The sequence below is a fragment of the Empidonax traillii genome, unplaced genomic scaffold (genome assembly GCF_003031625.1).
Source record: "Empidonax traillii isolate 1590-97213 ecotype Southwest subspecies unplaced genomic scaffold, ASM303162v1 scaffold488:size1064334, whole genome shotgun sequence".
Taxonomy (NCBI): domain Eukaryota; kingdom Metazoa; phylum Chordata; class Aves; order Passeriformes; family Tyrannidae; genus Empidonax; species Empidonax traillii.
In genome coordinates this window covers 317,172-337,346 of record NW_020955681.1, presented here as the reverse complement: position 1 = coordinate 337,346, position 20,175 = coordinate 317,172, and the positions used below count along the sequence as shown (strand labels likewise).

Below are 20,175 nucleotides of genomic sequence, written 5' to 3'. Positions count from 1 at the left end.
CAGCAAATTATTTCACTGATCATTTCTGTAAATGGCTGGGAAAGGAAGAAAAGCAAGGTCTCAGGAAAATAGGGGGAGTTGCGTGAGAGACTGAAACGTTATAATTAATGGCTGAAACTGTCAAAAACCACCAGACTCTTGCCCACTGTAGCAAACTGCTCCTCTGTGACTACTGAAGCCCACTCCTCCCCAGATATGCCTCCTGAAAGGAGCTGGACTCTTGAGTTAAGCCACCCGACAGGAACTTGATATAAGATAAAGTTGTTACTATTGGCTAAATATCTCAGGTCTGAGGAGAAGTAAACAAGTGAGGGGGGCAAAGAATGTATCCACAATAAAAGCCATTCTCAGCAGCTGTGTTGACCATGAGCTCTGGTTGGGTTCAGCAGGGGGCCGTAACCCACAGACTCCTTTGAATGACTCAAATGTCTCAGAGCAAAGCATAAATTTGAATTTTTATTCCGGTTTTTAGGATATAATGAAAGCTACATTCAGGTTTTCCAAGGAATAAAGTAGAAACTTATCAGAGTTCTCTTTATATTTCTAAAAAATTATTTTAGAATGACAGTTTTCCTCAAATACATCACCATGATCATTCTCCCTCTCTAGTTAGTATTCTGTTCCACAGAGACCAGACCCAAGACTCACTCTGAAATAAGACATCCATTGCTGGCAAACTGGCATGACTGCAGAACTCTTTAAAGGCTTACAGAAAAATCCCTCTGCATTTCACATTCCTTTAATGATAAAGCTGAAACTTACTTTATTAGTCCACAGACATTACTCTGCCTCCATTTTAACAGTAACCTAAAAGGGCAGGTAAGAGAAGAGGTGGGATGTATAAACAAGACAACAGATTAAGAAGTCCTTGCATACACAAGGCATATACACACACAAACCCCACATACAACCTGTACCTACCACTGCACATCCACCTAACTCAGAAATTTTCCAAACACCTAAAGACAGTGTATAATAAGCTGAAATGATAAAAAGGGCATCAAACAATTTCCAAGTATTTCCCAATATTATATTAATCACTATATTAATCCAGGGTCCAAATTTTTTCAGGCAACCCTAGAGCTGAGGCTTCCATCACCTACTTTACATTCAAAAATTGTATTAGACACACCCTAGCCTGTTGCCTGTTGGTATTTCTGTGTGCCTCAGAACACTACTAAAAGTCCATTCAAGTGGCTTTCTGATTTCTCCTCCTGTAGCTTGAAACTTAAGCAATACTGAGACCGTATATGGATCATATTCCAATGGGGTTTAGGGCTTTGCCAGGGTCTTCATTGTTCCAGTTCCCAAGTGACTCCCCCCTAGTGTGATTTGCAGGGTTTTGGTATTTCATCTTTTACAATGAAGTGTATTCTATAGTAGGCTACGAGCTCTTTTGAATACCAAAGAAAGTTTTGTTCAAACTTTAAGCAGTAATATACATGTGGAAACGATTTTCCCCTTAGCAGTTGAAGAGAGCTCTTGGATAGCTACCAACTTCTGAAGACTAATTTATCTTCATTTTTAAACTTATATTTAGTGTATCATTATTCTCATTGGTTCATATTACTATTTGGAGGGTACATTCTTGACCCCCACCCCACCCCATCACTCTTCTTTTCTGACATTTGAAAGTGCATTTCTACTAAGAAATGCTGTAATCTCCTTAATTACTTTGTCACCTCTCTTATTCACTTTTTAGAAGTGTCACTCCTGTCACATTTTAATTTAAAGAAAGTAAAAAAAAAAAAAAGAATAGTCAAATGACTACAGCTAGTCAGAAAAGCAAAAAAAAAAAAAAAAAAGGAAGGTGTAATGTTCCTACAATTGTTCTGACAGGGATCTTCCATTTTAATTCTGGGCTACTGTAGAGCAAATTATTTGATTTCTGCTTCGCTGAACATACCTTTAGGATATCGATAAATACCAGAGGCAAAAAACCCCATGTAAATTTTCAGAGAGTAGGCATTAAACCAATTAAAATGCAACTATGGCACTCCAGCTTATTGTCACTTATTATCATCACCCAAAGTCCTCCGTAAATTATGCCATTCTCTCAAGAATTCATACTTTTAGATTTTTTAAGCCTAATCTGTATCATATGAAATTTAACAATCTAATTTAACTTCTAAAGCTAGAAGACTCCTAAACTCATTTCTCTCCTTAATTTTTACCTACTTTAAAGCTGTCAGTAGCAATCTTATCCTGTTCAAAAGGGAAAAAAACCCTGACACCCCTATTTTAATTCCGTCGAGTTGTCATAGTAGAGGACAAAAATGATGCATCACCATGTCACAACTAACTAATAGTGCATGAGTTCATCTAGATGTTTCAAGTACTAGTTTTATAAAGCCTTCTTCCTCTGTCCCCAAGATATTTAGACTTTAATCCTTCTATTCGCCTCTTATACCTTGCTTCTTCCACATATTTATACACTTTTCTCCCTTCAGTTAAGGAATTTGGGATAAAACATCCCGAATTCTCACGACATCAAATAGCTGCCAAATGTATTTGGAAAAATAGAAGTTACTTCTCAGTGTCTTCTCAAGACCCATCTTATCTATCAGCAATGCCAGTTCCAGAGGAATGGTCTTAATACCTTTTTAGCACAAATATTGCTGAATATGTTAGAAATATGCAGTATAAGCAAGTGCTGTGCCTCTAGCATAGTAAATTCACGATCTTTTCTGAAGGTTAGGCAAGAGTATACATAACTAGTAAGCCTATCAATTGATAATAAAATCATCTTCCTATAACATCAGTAATAATAGTATAAAATTGCATAAGCAATATATTCACGACTGGTGAGAGGGGGGACCACTACAATCAAGGCAGAAACCGAGTCAAGTAAGTTATCCCTTTGTAATGAAGTCAGTATTTTTAAGGTGTGGGCATGAGGAAGGGTGGAGAAACAGTTCCAATTTTTCTTGGTATAAAACCAAAATGTCCTAGATAATGGAATTTCTGGTTAATATACAAAGATACAATTGTTCCAATGCTACTGGAACCATTATTATTCTAGTTAACGTCACAATTGGGAATGAAAAGATACGAGGCTTTATAAATGACACAATTCCAAAATTAGACAAAGAACTAAACACTTGTGCTAGTAAGGGGTTTCCGTAATTTTTACTTGAGAGTCAAGAATATTTTCCTCATAAAAACCTAACTGTATATTGATGCAATAGTAAAGTATCTTGAACAAAGAATACAGAGCAGCATTTAGCTGAATTCTCAGACACACAGAGATGGCTTAAACTTTCCATTTGATTTGTGACCCTAAAAATAACCAGCTGTTACCAGCTGAATATGCATGTCCATTTCCCTCATACAATTCTTAGCACTCAGCAGAAATTAACAAAAAGCTTTGCCAAGTTTTATCCCTACAAGAGAAAGGAGAAGCAAATCACATCAGATTGTTTGTATTTCAAAACATACAGCAAGATTGCTAGTGTTGTCTATGACTTTGAGGCAGCAGAATTAACTGTGAAGTCGTTAAGTAAAAAAATTAATAAGAGTCTGAATGTCTTGATAACATTACAGGGAACAATAACAACTGATAGCTGGTGTAAGAGGGATAAAACCATAAGATGATGAAGGGCCTTGAGGGGAAGCCATATGAGGAGTGGCTGAGGTCACTTGGTCTGTTCAGCCTGGAGGAGGCTGAGGGGAGACCTCATTGCAGTTACAACTTCCTTGTGAGCAGAAGAGGAAGGGCAGACACTGATCTCTTCTCTGGAGCGACCAGTGACAGGACCTCAGGGAATGGCCTGAAGTTGTGTCAGGTGAGGTTTAGGTTGGGTATTAGGAAAAAAATTCTTCACCCAGAGGGTGGTTGGGCACTGGAACAGGCTCCCCAAAGAAGTGGTCACAGCATAAGCCAGAGGAGTTTGGATGATTTAGGCACGTGGTGTGACTCTTGGGGATGGTCCTGTGCAGGGCAAAGCGTTGGACTTGATGATCTTTGAGGGTTCTTTCCAACTCAGCACATTCTGCGATTCATCAGGGAAACATAAGGTTTGTTTTGCTCCTTTCCTTAACGTGAATGCAAAAGTTGACTTCTAACCAAGGTAACGTAAGGATATGACACCAATGAGGTATAGGTAAAAGTACAGCAGATTTTTTGAAAAATGCCTGCGTTGATAATTCCAATTAAAATGTTTCCACATAGCTAGATGTTCAAACTTTGCATATTCAAAAATATCAAAACATCTTAACAAGTTGAAAATGTTTAAAAAGGACTTACTTTTATTGTAGCAAGTTGCTAGTACACCTTTATCTGCAGGACTTGTACTAATGTGCCAAATTTCACCCACTTGATGAAGGAGAACATTCTTGTTTATAATGTTATTTTCATCATCAAAATCGATTATGTGAATCTGCAAATACAATAAAAGAGAACATCAGGGTTTCAAATGTTTTCCTGTGGGTCTTCCCTACACGTGATGACTACACGAACTATTTAATGAGATTTTTATAACTGATATCTACTTTAATTAACTGTTATACCAACAATTTACTATATCACTGATTCCATGCAGGATTAACTTTTCTAGGAAAACATAAGCAATTTCCCTGTTTTGAAGAAATACCACGCTTATTCTCAATTTTCAACTTAAATCCTTAAGGTGATTTTTCTTTTTATGGCTAATAGTCAATAAACCATTTGTATTACAATTCAACAATTCTTAACAGCAATAAACAGAAATAACATTACAGTCCTTAGTCTAAATATCTGCACCAATTCTGTACCCAAATCATCGAATTCAAACTAACTACAAAGAAAGAAGGAGAGAGGGAAAGGTTTCTTCTTTCAAACAAACACTCTAAACTCAGTAAGAAAGTTCACTTCAGCAGTCACATATCTCTATCAAGATACAAATTTGTGATTTTTTTACACTATATGAAAACATAAAATATTGAACTGAAAGATAAAGAAAAACAATAATATTTAAATAAAGAGGTAATATTTTTAAAAGACAAAACTAAGTTTGACTTTTGTTATTTTCATTTTTATTTGTTGCTGGTTTGTTTGCTATATTTTTTTTAAATAGGTCTACATTACTATAATTTTTCCTCCCTACTTTTAGTTAGTTGTTTTTCTATAGTTGCCTCAAAAACCAAGAAATTGAGGAAGATTCTAGCCTGCATAACACATAAAACTTTACTCAAGGGACCAATTTCCCTAACCTCAACAGTGAACAAATACATTTTAGAAGACTCACAAATTTTAGAGAACTGTATCCTCATCAAAAATTCATTTTAAAAGTTGGTGAAAAATGAAGACAGAAAAAAGCCAAGAGATATCCTATCATCATGACTGAATTAAGTCTACTGAATTAAGCACTGAATCACTGCAAAAATCTTAGCCATGCAGAATTACAGAAGATTTCCTTAAAATAAAGAAGCTACTAAATACCTCTCAACTTAGTCTAAACTGGTAATATTAAACACTATTACTTTTAAGGGGCTGAGTTTACATGTTATCTTTTTCTTTATTGTCCAAACAGTTATCAGCAACTCCTCCTTCAAATATAATCCTGGACCTGGTATTATTCTTCCATTCTGTCATCCAAGGCATGTAACAACATCTGCAGTGGATTAGCAAGTTGCCTTTTCAGACTTCATTTCTTGCCTTGAATCTAGGAATCTACCCAGGAATTAGGACACTATCCATCTACCCCAACAACCGCATATCCTTCTTAAAGAGTGGCCCTCCTGCCTTTCAAAAAAAGATCAGTTTAACCTTATCTCTTTTTTTCCTTTGGAGTCTCCTCTGGTAGCTCAACCTAAGTCCCTCACTGAGGGGAATGAGGCCATTTCCTCTTCCTAGTCCTGTCACTTGTTACCTGGGAGAACAGACCAATCCCTACATGGCTACAGCCTCCTTTCAGGTGGTTGTAGAGAGCTATAAGGTCTCCGTTGAGCCTCCTTTTCTTCAGACTAAACAATCCCAGCTCCCTCAGTTACTCCTTGTTAGACTTGTGCTCCAAATTTTTCACCAGCTCTGTCACCCTTCTCTGGACCTGCTCCAGCATCTCAATGTCTTTCTAGCAGTGAGGGGCCCAGAACTAAACACAGAGTAAAGGTTTGGCCTCAACAATGCATTACATAAATCATGGAAATTAGTATTTTAGGTTCTAAAATGCAAGACTGAAAGTAACTCAAAGAGTTCTGAGAATAAGAGAGATGAGAAAAGAGTAAGATACATACTTTGGTATTTTCAATGCATACACTGAATGCATTAAATTTAGCAACAATTAAAGTACTGGGGACAAAAGTTCTAAAACTACACTCTGTAGAACACAGTACATTAGAGAAACTACTTAAAACATTCCCAGCAAGTTATGAGAACTAAATGCCAAGTACTACACAATATTAGTATGTCAAATATTGAGAGAATATAAAATCTTATAAACATTTTCCTTCCCTTTGAAATATTACTGTTAATAGGAAAATATTTTCACTTAAAATATATTCTTCTATGAATACCTAAAATTGCTTCATACAGCAATAAACCTCAATGAGGCAAAAGTTATCATGCCAGCTGTACAATTGCTACTCTTTCAATTGCATTACAGCTGCCCATGACTAGAAGGGAAGAAATATTCTGCACATGATAAAACTTCTCACTGTGAAGTACTTGGTAAGTTCTAAATGTTGCAAGCCAGCTCATAAGGTTGGTCAGGTAACTAGAAAAATTTTTAAGCAAATCTAGAGAACCTAGTGCTGAATTAAGCAATAATGAGCTGAGGCCTAGGGCATTTCTTAGGGATTAGCAACTAGCTGAGAGGAAATGATGGCCTGAGGCACAGCTAAAGGCCAATAACCTCCAAACATTTGTTAATATACTAGGAATGGTCCCGCATTTCTATTGTTAATGTTATTCACTGGAAAAAGAAAAGCATACTCAAAGTTGTAATATATGTAAACATTTCTAAAATGCTCGATAAACTTACCTAAATCAAAACATCTAAATTATTGAAGGTCTGCTGGATATCAACTGATATCCAGTGAGAACTGTTCTTCAGGTAGAATTTTGTATCAGGATTTAATTAGTTGACCCAGGTAGTAAAACCACCATAGAAATCACAGTAGAAAGACACATTATAACCAAATATTTGAAGAACATCAGACAGCACAATCAAAAATATAATTGAGTGTACATACTTTTAACTAAGTTTGTCTGCCTCTTCTTTTGTTACTGTTCTCACAAGTATTACCTGAAATGTAAACAATCTGAATACTACATCCCCCTTATGCCTTGGAATAATTTTTCCTTGAGTCTCATTCAGTATTACCATTAAGTAATGACCTCAGGACTTCACTGGGAATTGACAGCTCACTTCTCCCAGAGCTACGGCTCTGAGTTGGTTTTGTGCAGCCCATTACAGACCATGTTCAGAAGAACTGGTCACTCTATCCAATTCTAGGGACTTCTGTGGTGTGTTAGGCTTGGCTAACAGTCAGACTCCCACCCAGATACCTGCTCCTCCCAAGCAGGACAAGAGGAGAAACCAGGAAGAACAGGAGTGAGAAAGCTAAGTGTCAGGACATAGACAGGGAGCTCACTTACTAATTACTGTTCCAGGAAAAACAGACTTGACTGGGGTGAATTAATTAATCTACTGCCTCTTAAAATAAACAAGTACCTTTCTTCCCTCCTTTCCCAGGCTTAACTGCACCCCAGACCCCTCTGACCCCCTTCAAGTAGGGCAGGGCGGTCTGGGGCAGTGGTGGTTATGGTCAATACATGTTTTCTGTGTGATGCTCTTTGTATCCTACTCATTTCCTCTGCTTTAGCATGGGGCCTTCATGGGAAACAGTTCCTTCAGGAATATTCCACCTGCTCTGGTGCAGGTGCTCCACAGGCTGCAGTGGATACCTGCTACAGCATGAAGCATCTTCTGTTTCTCCTGACCTCGGTCTTACCTCTGTCATTTCCTCTGCTGCTCCTCCTCTTTCCATCCAGCCTCTTCTCTTCTCCCCTCTCTTAATTATTTTCACAGAGATGCCACCACGCTGACTGACTCAACTGTGTCCTGCAGCAGATTGACTGGGACCAGCCACACCTGGCATGGGCAACTCCTGGCCTCTTCTCAGAGGCCACCACTGCAGTCCTTCTGCTACACAAGCCTTGCCACCTGCATTCAGGCTTTCTAACTCTTCTAGTCTCAAGAACTTATTTCACTATGAATTTTACTGCAATTTAGTCACAAAAATTAAAACCGCTGTACAATTAGAAGTCTTGTACTCCTAACTGCAGAAAAGACAGCCCAATAGAAATCAAGCTGTGAAAGTCACTCAAATTTTAGTTTGAATTGTTAAACTTATGACCAGAAAGGACACAGTTTATTGTCAATAATTAATGATGAAAAATTCAGCTTATGAAGCTTCTATGCATGTAGCAGTAGTCTCATTACAGGCAATTAAGTCTTAAAGACTTTTGTTTTACTTTTCTGCTCTTCTGTGGTTTAAAGATAGCTCCAGAGAATCTACAGATCCAATGCAACAAAAATACTGTCTTTACTAAACCAATCAGATTTAGTCATGCAATCTAGAAGAGCAATTTAATGTTCAGAAAACACACAGAGCTTTCATTCAACAATATATCTTTACACTATCTTTGCATTTTACTCACAGAAGTCTTCAACTTGACTATCACAATGTTCATATTCAACACGGGGAAGAGGAAGAAGAAGAATATTGGAACAACATTTAAAGAAAGAGGGGAAAATTACAACTGACATTTGACAGAAAAATTACCTGATTATCATATCTAAGAGACTGTGTTCCAACCAAAAATCTTATTGCATCTGTTTCTGCTGTTTGAGGTGTTAAAGCTCGTGCCTAGGGAAGAACAAAGCCATTAGAAAAGTCCAATTAATACAATCCATTAATTTCAGCAAAAAACTTGAAGCTTATAAATCAATTATTATTTTACGCATTTACATTCTTACAAACTGCAGACTCTCCTGCCCTTAGGTCCATTTTGCTTAATATACTTTATGTGCAATTTCTCACATTTGTGAGGAGTGGAGAACATGCTGGTGCTAAATACATTACCTGGCCTTCATTATAACAGTGATAATATTCAATATAGCAGTTCTAAACTAATTCTCCTTTATCAACTGAAAAAACTCCATAGAATAGTGGACAGTTCTTAAATATACTATCTACAATATCCAAGAAGGAGGTTGTTCTTTTAGAATTTTTCATACCACTCAGGTTGAAGATGCCTTCATTAAAAAAAAAAAAAAAATCTGACTTTTCTCATTATTAACCACCAAATTTAGAAAAAAGTTAAAACCCAAACCCCTTCCTTTCCACTCCAGTCCATTACAGATAAGAATTGTCTAAATGATGGGAGAAATAATTTGTTATTTACATATCAACACTTTGCAATAATGTTATTACTTTGTTGTATTATGTTAATGAGAATCCAAGACTCTTTGCCTTGCATCTTAAACTTGCACCAATAGCAGTCTTGGAAGAAACAAAAGAAAGCAGTTAAGGGCCACAGCAGACACTGAGAAATAAAGTATAGGTTGAACTAAACCCACAAGCAAATACTTCAGAAGGATTCAGGTAAACTGTTAATGGCCCTTCTTATTGCCATCCTGTCATGCAGCTAAATTACATTTTGCATTCAGGAACACTTCAATATAGCCATATTTGAAACTTATTGTTAAATTAATGTCAGAAAGCTGCCTAGAAGCTTGGAAGAGAATATCTGGAAGACATTATATCATAATACCTAAATTTAGAGCAATTTAATTCTAGAATGGCAACTTGAAGTTGTTTGTGTTCAAAACACTCAAATGCAGGTCAGAGATCAGTGTGAATCCAAACCAATTTGTCTGTACTCTCCTATTTATGCAGTTCTTACTTAAAACTAGCTTAGATAGTGTTTCTGATTGACATAAACAACTAAAGACCACAAAGATGATTGCAGAGAAGCTTATATTTTGTCTTGAATAGAATTTACATTTGCAGATCTTCAGCAAAGAGTTCCTTTTCATTCAAAAGACCTGTTTTCACTTATTTTGAAGAAAACTCTAGAAATAAGCCAACAGCTATGTATCTCTTTCAATCAAACAAACTTCTGTTGCTTCTGTAAGTCAAAGAAAAGACCTCCAGGATGCTTAATAAAATCAAAAAATAGATTGTCACCCCTTTTAAAGCACTTCAAGTAAGTCTTATCATGCTGCTTTTAAAAATGCAACAGGTTCGACACCAAGTGCCCTAAATAATGTAAATACATAGTAACATCTATGCATTAGTTTCTCTAGCTCTTCCTTGACATATTTTTAAGTTATTTCCCATTTTTCAGGGTGTGTGTGGGGGATGAGGGTGGGGAAATTAAAGGCCTGAGAAAAGTATTTAAAACACATTTCATAACAGGAAACACACTATTGCTTATTCCCTGACATAAAAAACTACAACATGCCTACATACAATACAAGGTTCAAACTCATCAAGTGTTCATAAATCAGGAAGATCTGATTCATAAGAGTGTATCAGTACAGTGGACTTCCATTAGTCTCCTGCACAAAGATATGGACAATTTTGTCTACTCTGAGACACTTCTAGAGAACAGGAAGGAAGTTATTTCAACAGATGAAGACACCAAGTAACTGTTGTGATGAACAACATAACTGAATTTGGAGTGCTGTCAAGATCAAGGAAAGTGCCTTAAGTTTGTCATCTTGTACTCCAACATGTCAGAGCAGGTTGCAAATTACATCTTTCACAAAGCTTCCTGCCTCATGACTAAAGCTACTACATAGAAAAAAGCAAAAAGCATAGTATAATGAATATGCATTAATCTAAACCAATAGAAATTTTTAAAAGTCTGCATTGTAGAACACTAAACTGCATATAGCCCAGAAGAGTTTACTACCAGGCTTTCAAATAGGCTGGAGAGGGACTTCTCACAAGGGCACATGATAGGAAAGATGCAAACAGTGAGAAAACAAGTAATCCTTACACACATAGTTACAGCAAAATCCCATCTAAATGATATTGCCAGACAATGCAACTACATACATAGTTAGATCATTTCATCTTTAAATAAGGCCTAAGACAAGGAAAAAAATACTAGCAAGCAAAAACATTATGAACCATAAAGAATTTTTTAGCTACATGTTCAAATTTCATATTTATCAGCAGCCCTATGAGAAAATGTGCCTGGTTCAAAACAGGCAGTTTTATAAAACAGGACAAAGACCTAACTGCAAATCCACTACAAAAATAGATAAGCAAAGGACATACAAAAACCTAGATTAGAAGCATGAGAGGCAGTAGTATGAAGATAAAGCAGAAGAAACAACAATCATTGTACTAGAATTCAGGTAAGACTAACTGGAGACTGGACATCATGTCCATGCCTACACCACGCTCAAAGTGATGTCGGGCAAAGATCACCTTCTACTTGCACTTGACTGTTCAGGCCACTTCCAGAATAATAAAAATCTCAGAGACAAAAAACCCGAACAGAGTCTGCAAAGTGAAAGGTCCTTGACAACAGCAAGAGATGATCTGGAGGAACACAATGAGGAACTTCAAAAGGTATAGAAGGCTGGTTTAAAATAAGTGCATTATAAAACTGCAATGGACTAATTCTCTACACTTCATTTGTAAGTTCTTCTGACACTTTCCCGTCTCAGTATCTTTTGCAATACCAACCAAATACACAAAGTTTTGGTTGTTTTTTTTTTTTTTTGTTTGCTTTGGGTTTTGGTCTGATTTTTGAGGGTTTTTTTTGACTGTTACTACTTAGGCCATTAATAGGCAAAGAAAAAAAAAGAATCAGTACTTCTCCAACACAAATTTTCTGTTGCTGATGTATTGCACTGGTTTGTTATCAACAAACTAGAAAACAGACCCCAACATTTAAATATTTGTATTACTTTAAATACAAGCAAACAAAAATTCTGCAACACAAGTATCATTTAAAATTCAGACAATCAATTTGTACTAAGAAACTGTGAACTTGCAATACAAAATGTAAGGACACAGTATTTGCAGTCCCTGAGACTGAATTTAAAGTTATTTGACCATCTGCTTATGTTGAAAACCAGAACTAGAATACTGCTACTTGGGGGATGGTGGAGGGGAGCTGGATTTGCTGACGCCTCCTACTGGAGGCAAAACACAAGTTCCCTGACCCCCTAGACAAGCCCAGGTTGCTAATGTCATAAATGTTATTTTCCCCTTCTGGCACAATTTCAATTTTCAAGTAAGTACACTCGAATTTTTACTTAGGTAAGACAGCCTTGTTTCTCCCACCACAGTAGGAGACCCCCTCTCAGCGACTGTAATAAGCAGCAGTGACTCTATTGATGAAAGTGAAGAGGTTGGCAGCACACGTGCCCAGGTGACCTTCAGTGCTCTCAGACAGCTGCTTTCTCCAAGTCTTTCACAGCACAAGAATTCCTACCACTGACCTATTTAGAGCACTGACCCTATTCAAAGACTGACAGATTCTGTAAACCCTCACAGCAACAAATGCAACCCTCATAGCAACAAATGCAACCCTCACACAAAGCCTGGCATAGCACATTTTTTGAGTCATCCTCGGAAAACGCATTCATTTGTCATGAGCCATAAAAGTAACAATCATTCAAGAGTTTCTTCAAGTTCACATAACTGTATCTTCATACTGTCACTAGTCTGTACCTCACCTAATATTAGCAAGATCTACTAATTGCTTGAAAGTCCTAAAAGAAATACTTTTCACATGATCCACTTCATGCATTATGAAGATCTTTGGGGGATTAGTTAAGAGAGCTTTGCCACTTAGCTACTTTTGTTCTGCTAGTAAAACTTCAAACCAAAAGGTTTAAAATATAGAGGATTTGCACTCATGAAGTAAGTAATCCTAGAGAAGAAAGAGAACTGCCACAAAAGCTAGGAATTTCAGTAAGACATTATCATGTAGTTTCTTGAACTGTTTTAATTTTCAAGATAAGTCCTCCAAAGACAACGCTAAAGCTGTGGTAAAATTGTTATGTGCATTCTGTTTAGGCCACTCTCTCCGAACCCACAGGAGAGCACAAAAGCTCTCCCAGGAAAGAGAACACAACTGCCAATAGGAGCTATAGGGTCCCATACTGGGAACACAGCCAGCACAGGTTTCCCTGGGTAATTTTCAAGTGACACACATCTTGTTAGGAATTTTTTTTTTAATCCCCCTTTCAATAAATCTATACCTGCCTTCTACTCGATCACAGGTAGGTCAGCTGAGCTATTCTCAGTACATACTGATGACATAGTTATACACACGTTGTAGGAGACCCATGACCAATATATTTTAGTTGGTATTTTGCACTGTTTCAAGTTTCTCATTTTAGAAAATCACATTTGGCTTTAGGGAAATTAAGTTTCACCTTACTCCTGCAAACAGGCAAGCCCTAAAAATCAATAATCTGTATTTGGATTCATAAAACATGTTAACAACTAACAGACAATATAACACAGGGCAAGTGCTGCTTATTCAAGGAGCAGGACAAGACCAGAAATGCATTACACAACTTCTGACAAAGCATTACTGCATTTTTTCCAAGCCTGCTTCAGCCAGACCCCATCTCAAAGTGCTGCTGGAGCTGTGTTTGTGCAGTACAGCCCTGTGCTCTGCTGTCCTTGCCTCCTGCTCATTATCCTTGTCCCTTACAGGTCTATGTACTTTTGACATGTAACGCACAGTAGGAGTGTCTGGCATGCTGAAATTCAGCTCAGTGTTGTGGCATCCCCCAAATCCATTAAATGCGCCAAATACGTTCCACTTTCTGGTACAAGCAATGTTCCTCTTCCCTCACCCATACTTTTAAACAAGCAAGATGTAGTCTTGAGCCAAATACCTATGCCCAAAAGTGCCTCTACATATTGCTCATTTCCAGACCTATAAGCATCACCCAGTCAAAATACTGTATTTGCCTTAGTTTAAGGTTGAGACATTCAGTATGCTTACACTCCTATTCAAAACATCACTGTTTAAACCCTCAATAACAACATAGGGAAAACTGTGACTCCCTGAAAATGAAAGCCGATTCAACACCGGGTAGACACAGCAGGTACTCCAGGTTAGACAAACCTGGATGTATGTACAGACTGAGGAATGAGAGGCTAGAAAGCAGTGCCAGAGAAATGGACCTGGTCAGTGGCAAGATGAATATGAGTCAGCAGTTCCTTGGCAGCCAGGAGGGCCAACCGTGTCCTGGGGGGCATCAGGCAAAGCATGGCCAGCCAGTCAAGGGAGGGAATTGCCCGCTCTGCTCTGCACTGGGGCAACCTCACCTTGAATATTGTGTACAGTGTTGGGCACCACCATATAAGAAAGATATTAAGGTATTAGAGAGCTTCCAAAGGAGGGCAACGAAGATGGTGAAGGCCTTGAGGGGAAGCCATATGAGGAGTGGTTGAGCTCACTTGATCTCTTCAGCCTGGAGGAGATCTCATTGCAGTTACAACTTCCTTGTGAGCAGAAGAGGAGAGGCAGGCACTGATCTCTTCTCTGTGGTGACCAGTGACAGGACCCAAGGGAATGGCCTGAAGTTGTGTCCAGGGAGGTTTAGGCTGGATATTAGAAAGAGGTTCTTCACTCAGAGGGTGGTTGGGCACTGGAACAGGCTCCCCAGGGAAGCTGTCACAGCATCAAGGCTGACAGAGTTCAAGACAGGGACATGGTATGACTCTCAGGGATAGCGGTGTGCTGGGTTAAGCATTGGAATTGATGATCCTTGTGGGTCCACATTCTGTGAAATGTTCTGCAGCTACGCTTTTTACTCTGTTTTCATCATCCTGAGCCACAGTCACATCACACATGTAACTCAAATTTTCATTCACCATCCATCTGTAATTTTCTCATTTTCACTACAGTCAGATGATCAAAGCAAATATAGCAGGATACTGTCTTTTAAAAAGTCACAAAGAGAACCACACACCCTAAAGTTCATACATAATTTGTATGTCTGTCCATGTTCCTATAGCTCACAGACACACTCAAGAGAGGAAAAAAACCCACTCCTAAAACATATGGTTTTGAGGTTATACAAACATTCAAAACAGCACAGAAAGAAGTTCCAAATGTCTAGTAAAATAGGAGGAACTAACCAGGTCAAAAATTAAACTAATCCTGCAGAAAACTGAGTATCACTAGTTTTACTCTTGTTTTGCTGTTAAATGTTTAGCTTCCCCCTTACCTCCACCCCAGACAAAAGCAAACCAAAATTGTTTCTCACTGTTACTTGGTAAAACTTTTTTCACAATAGTTACACATGCTACGTAGTGATAAGCAGTCCTATAACTGCTCAGAATATCTTTTCAGTCTTGAGTGTTAGAACTTTCTGTAGGTGATGTTGTTCTAAGTAAGACTCCCCTGTTCCACTAAACCTTTTTTTGATGAAAAATGGATAAAAAAAAAAAAAAAGGAGAAAAATGTATTTATTCATTACTCTAAGTTACCTTACTTATGCCAATACATAAGTACACATGAACACATTCTGCACATGGAAATGAACAGAAATAACTGGAAGTTAATTAGCAGATAGCACCCTAGTAGGAATCCGCTTTAAGTTCTTATAAACCAGCCACATCGGATCGGATGAAAAGCACATCTGCAAACTACACTTTCTCTGTCAGTGGCCAAGGACAGATTCTTCTTGACTGCTGGAGCCACATGTTGCTTCTCAGTCCACAATTTCTCTTGCAGTTTCTACATGTCACTGTTTAGTGAAATATAAATTTTATTTGCAACAAGAGTAAGAAGATCCCTTCCTCCTTTAAATTGCTTTGTGATTTCAAAGTCAACTTTGAATAAGCTTGTCATAGAGCTGAAGTAAAGATTGGAAATTTTTAGAAAAAACACAAATCCCAACTCAAACATAAGAAACAAAGACAAAATTTTTTAAACTTGGCTGAAAAATTATTCTGAAGAGATGCTTTCAGACAAGAAGCAGTAATTGTGATGATGCAGCTAACTATTATTATCTAGCAACACAAAGGAAATGAGGCTTTAAAAAAAAATCATCTTTCTTACTAGACCTGGAGACACAAGTTAGAAATACCAGACTAGTTTTAGGTTTAAGTCTCCTCATTAAAGTCTCTCCATTTTCAGAAAGTACAGAGATGTGATTTGTTTTAAAGCTACACTGGGAGTTAACGGAGATCAGAAATAGAACCTTCATGTCTATGCTCCTTTTCCAGCTTACACATAAGCCATCTCCTCTTTCCTCACCTTCTCTCTAAGTGATCTGTACTAACAGTAATTTCCTTCTATTATGGCCACTTTTTTCATCCATTTTCTTTAATCCTCCTGCCAGACAACCCTGTTACATACTTGGCAGAAGAGAATAGGTCTCTAGGAGGATACACGATTTGGTGGGGGAAAGGCTGGGTGGGGGAAGCACAGGTCCATGTTCCAGACAATACACAGACTAGCCTTCCAAAATTTCTTGAAGACTCACTATATATGACCTACAAGAAAGGAGCTATAGATTTTATTAAGTAGAAGATATATATTCTATTCTGCAAAAGAGATTTCAGTGTAAGTTTTGTTAATTTTGAAGCAAGAGTTACAGCCATCCGTAGCCAATCATAAAATGATAGCATATCATCAGACTTCAGTACATTCAACATTTAGAACAGGTGAATTTTACACATCAGCTTCTATAGAAGAGAAAAAACAAACAAATACACAATTTGCTAAGGAGATCTATTGGCATAGTCTGGAGTACAGAGCACATGGCTCAGTAGCCAGGGCATCTGTTACAAAGAACCTTCGTGTACTACTTTCCACGAGCACTTTAATAAAGGTGCCTCAAAAAAAAGTGCTTGTGTAGATATTTATATTACTACATCTACTGTGGAATTAATTGTTCTATTAGGAGGTGCTGTTTTTTTCTACAGCTATTACTCTTTACTGGCAATAATGATAAGCCAGTTGTTGCCAAAGAGAACATATAACAGCTGAGTAAAATCCTTACTGTGGGAACCATGAATTAGGGTCCCACTCACCCATCCAGTTACCTTCCTATTTGTTTTCCCAGAACTTGCAGAAACCTTATTAAACACCTGTGTTCCTCAAAGAAGATAACCAATACATTCCTAACCTAGACAGTTCCATTTCCTTATAGCCATAACCACTACCACGATGGACAGATTTGTTCCATGGGACAGACACGGAACTCACAGCAAGAGATCCCACAAAGATCATGTAACTTTACAGCAGGATGTAACCGACTAAAATTAGCAACTTACTGGAAACAGTTTCATGCTCTCTCCTCACAGAAGCATGTTTAATTATTTTTTCCTTCATGAGAAGGTAAAATGAACTGCAGGGATCTCTTTGGGACTGACGGTGTTTTCGTGCCACCCCAGAGCCCCAAAGGCTCCTGCAGCGGTGGAACAGGGACAGTGACAGGGCAGGATTCCCCCAGCGCCCTCGGGGGAGCGAGCCCTGCCCTGGCCCCGCAAACAGCGGGTTCTGGAGCGGGGACCGGCTCCCGTGCCCTGCTCAGCCACCTCTAAAACACCCAACGCAGCCCCCAAGAGCCCCCAGGAGCCGGCGGTGCCCGCGGTGCCGCTCGGGGGACCGAGCGTACGCCAGTGTGCTCTCCTCTGCCCCACCGCATACACGCGACACCGCAGCCACCGCCTTCCCAGAGGCAGGACCGGCACTGCCAGGCCTCCATCATCCCCTCGTCCCTCTCACCTGGAACTCCAGCCCGTAAATCACCGGCGCGTCGTCCTCCATCGCGGCCCCTCGGTCTCGCCGCACAATCCCGCCCGCGCCCGATGCTTTCTGGCCCTCGGTGCAGCCCGTCGCCCGCCACTTCCGGGAGCTGCGCGCGGGCCGGCCCCCGCGCAGGCGCCGTGAGGGGGGAGCGGCGCCGGTGGTGTCGGCGGCGGCGCCAGGTGACGGGATGGGATGGGATGGGTTGTGTGGGACGGGACGGGACGGGACGGGACGGGATGGGGCGGGATGGGATGGGGCGTGTGGGATGGGGCGGGCTGGTCGCGCGGCTCCCGTGCTCCCGGAGGGCCGGCCAGGGGGGGGCGGGTGTCGCCGGGGCCGCTCCAGGTGGAGGCCGCTCTCCCGCCCCGCGGCGCGGCCGGGCCGGGGCACCCGCGGCGTCAGCGGAGGCAGCGCCGAGCCCAGCCCGGGGCCGCGGGGCTGCGGCAGCTCCGCCGGGCGTTGGTGCCGCTCCTCCGGCCCCGCGCTAGGGACGGCGCTGAGACTGCACTGCCCTTCGCTGGGTCGGGGACCGAGCTGGACTTGCGAGCGGTGAAGCAAATGCAGAGGCCCTGGATCGGGTTGTCCAGGGAAGTTGTAGATCCCCATTCGTGGAGGGGCTCAAGGCCAGGCTGGATGGGGCTCTGAGCAACCTACTCTAGTTGAAGGTGTCCCTGCCCACGGGAGGGAGGTTGCAACGAGATGATCTTCAAAGTCTCCTTCCACTCAAAGCATTCTGTTAAACTGTTTTGCCTGTGTTTAGTGGGAGGCCTTTGCTCTTCAATCCCAGTATTGTTGGGATGCACAGAAAGCGTGGAGAGAATGTATTTTCACAATTAATTTGTTCTGTGATTAGACGTTAAGTGACAGATGTCATATAATGACATTACTGTGTTTTTAAAGCAAGAATTTCAGTGTTTGTATGATCCTTAGGAGTTTCACTGTGACACCTGACCAGTACCAGAGTAACAAAACTAATTCTTTTTTTGGTGGGGACTTTTTCCTCTTCAGCTACCATGGAGAATAATGAAAGCAATGCTAAGGATGCAAAGAGCACCTCAGATGAAGATGATAACAGAGACATAGTTCAGCAAAAAACTCAGGAGGAAATTCTCTTTCATGAGGAAACCATTGATCTTGGTGGAGATGAATTTGAGTCTGAAGGGAATGAAACTGTATCAGAAGATTCAAATAATTTTGTAGATAAACTTAATGAGCAAATGATGGAGAGTGTCATTATTTCAGATTCACCAAACAATAGTGAAGATGACACAGGTGACCTTGGTTGTCTCCAGGAGATTGTAGAACAAATGGAAGCTAAAGATAATCAAAAAACAGAAGCAGAAGTGGATAAAGAAGAGTTTTTAAGTAATGAGAGTGAAACTGAACATGAAGAAACACCCAAAGACATTTCTGAGATTGGAACAGATGATCAGGCATCTTTGAAGGAAGAATCAATTCAGGAAGCAGTGAAGGAAGAACCAAAGATGGAAAACAACGTTCCTGATGATAAAAAACCAAATAACATTAATGAAAGCAAACCTGAGGACCAAATATCGTCCCCCAGTACTAGCAAACCATCTTCTGAGGCTGAGCCTATTCCTGTGTGCACCATCTTTAGCCAAGCAAACAATGTTAGTACCCAGCCACAGTTGTTCCTACCTGATGGCTTTGAGCCTCAGATGGTAAAATCTCCCAGTTTCAGTAGTATAATTGAGACTCCGGTGAAGTCTAATCCGCAGGTGGTTCAACCAAGTCCTAGCCTGAGCAAGTTCTTTGGCGACACTGTTAACACTAACACTTTAGCTTCTGATTTTTTTGATTCATTTACCACATCCAATTTTATTTCTGTTAGTAATCCCAATGCAAGCTCTTCAGTTCCAGAACAAATGTCCTCTCTTGCTAACGGTGGAGATGGTTCATCTAACCCTACTTTCCCTGTGCGCAATGGGAGACCTGAAGCAGGTGGTCCTTCCTCATCTCTAGAAATAACTCAATCCCCCAAGCCATTCTCACAAATCCAAGCTGTTTTTGCTGGGAGTGATGACCCATTTGCCACAGCCTTAAATATGAGTGAACTAGATAGAAGAAATGATGCTTGGCTTCCTAGTGAGGAAACAAGGAATGTTCTCATTTCAGTTGCCACACAACAGTACAGCACCATGTTCATAGATAAAGAGAATCTTACCATGCCTGGATTAAAATTTGATAATATCCAGGTAAGAGTCTGTTTTTGCATCTTAGTCTGTGATTACATTTTAGAAATACTGTGTAAGAGCTGTCCAATAATGTGTATATCATAGTGCTTCATATTGCTGATTGTTTCCTTGTGTGTATTACTTCAAACCTAATAAAAGTCAGTGTCACTGCCTACTCATACGTAAAAGGGATAGAACCAGATCTAATTTATTCATAGTGACATTTGTTGGGTGCATTGAAAA

The 20,175-nt window shown here is 39.7% G+C and overlaps 2 protein-coding genes across 2 annotated transcripts in view; one reads left to right on the top strand and one right to left on the bottom strand.

Annotated features, from left to right (window-relative positions):
* The window catches only part of EIPR1 (EARP complex and GARP complex interacting protein 1), a 70,258-nt gene extending 52,415 nt beyond the window's left edge, over window positions 1-17,843 (bottom strand). Inside the window, exons 1-3 of the mRNA XM_027896244.1 lie at window positions 17,714-17,843; window positions 8,767-8,850; window positions 4,247-4,379 (exon numbers count right to left, since the gene is read on the bottom strand). Of these exons, the coding sequence (XP_027752045.1) occupies window positions 4,247-4,379; window positions 8,767-8,850; window positions 17,714-17,755 (259 nt within the window). The 5' untranslated portion in view covers window positions 17,756-17,843. The remainder of the gene's footprint in view (window positions 1-4,246; window positions 4,380-8,766; window positions 8,851-17,713) is intronic.
* TRAPPC12 (trafficking protein particle complex 12) overlaps window positions 17,836-20,175 on the top strand; it is a 47,866-nt gene continuing 45,526 nt past the window's right edge. Inside the window, exons 1-2 of the mRNA XM_027896243.1 lie at window positions 17,836-17,916; window positions 18,746-19,953. Coding sequence (XP_027752044.1) covers window positions 18,751-19,953 — 1,203 coding nt within the window. The 5' untranslated portion in view covers window positions 17,836-17,916; window positions 18,746-18,750. The remainder of the gene's footprint in view (window positions 17,917-18,745; window positions 19,954-20,175) is intronic.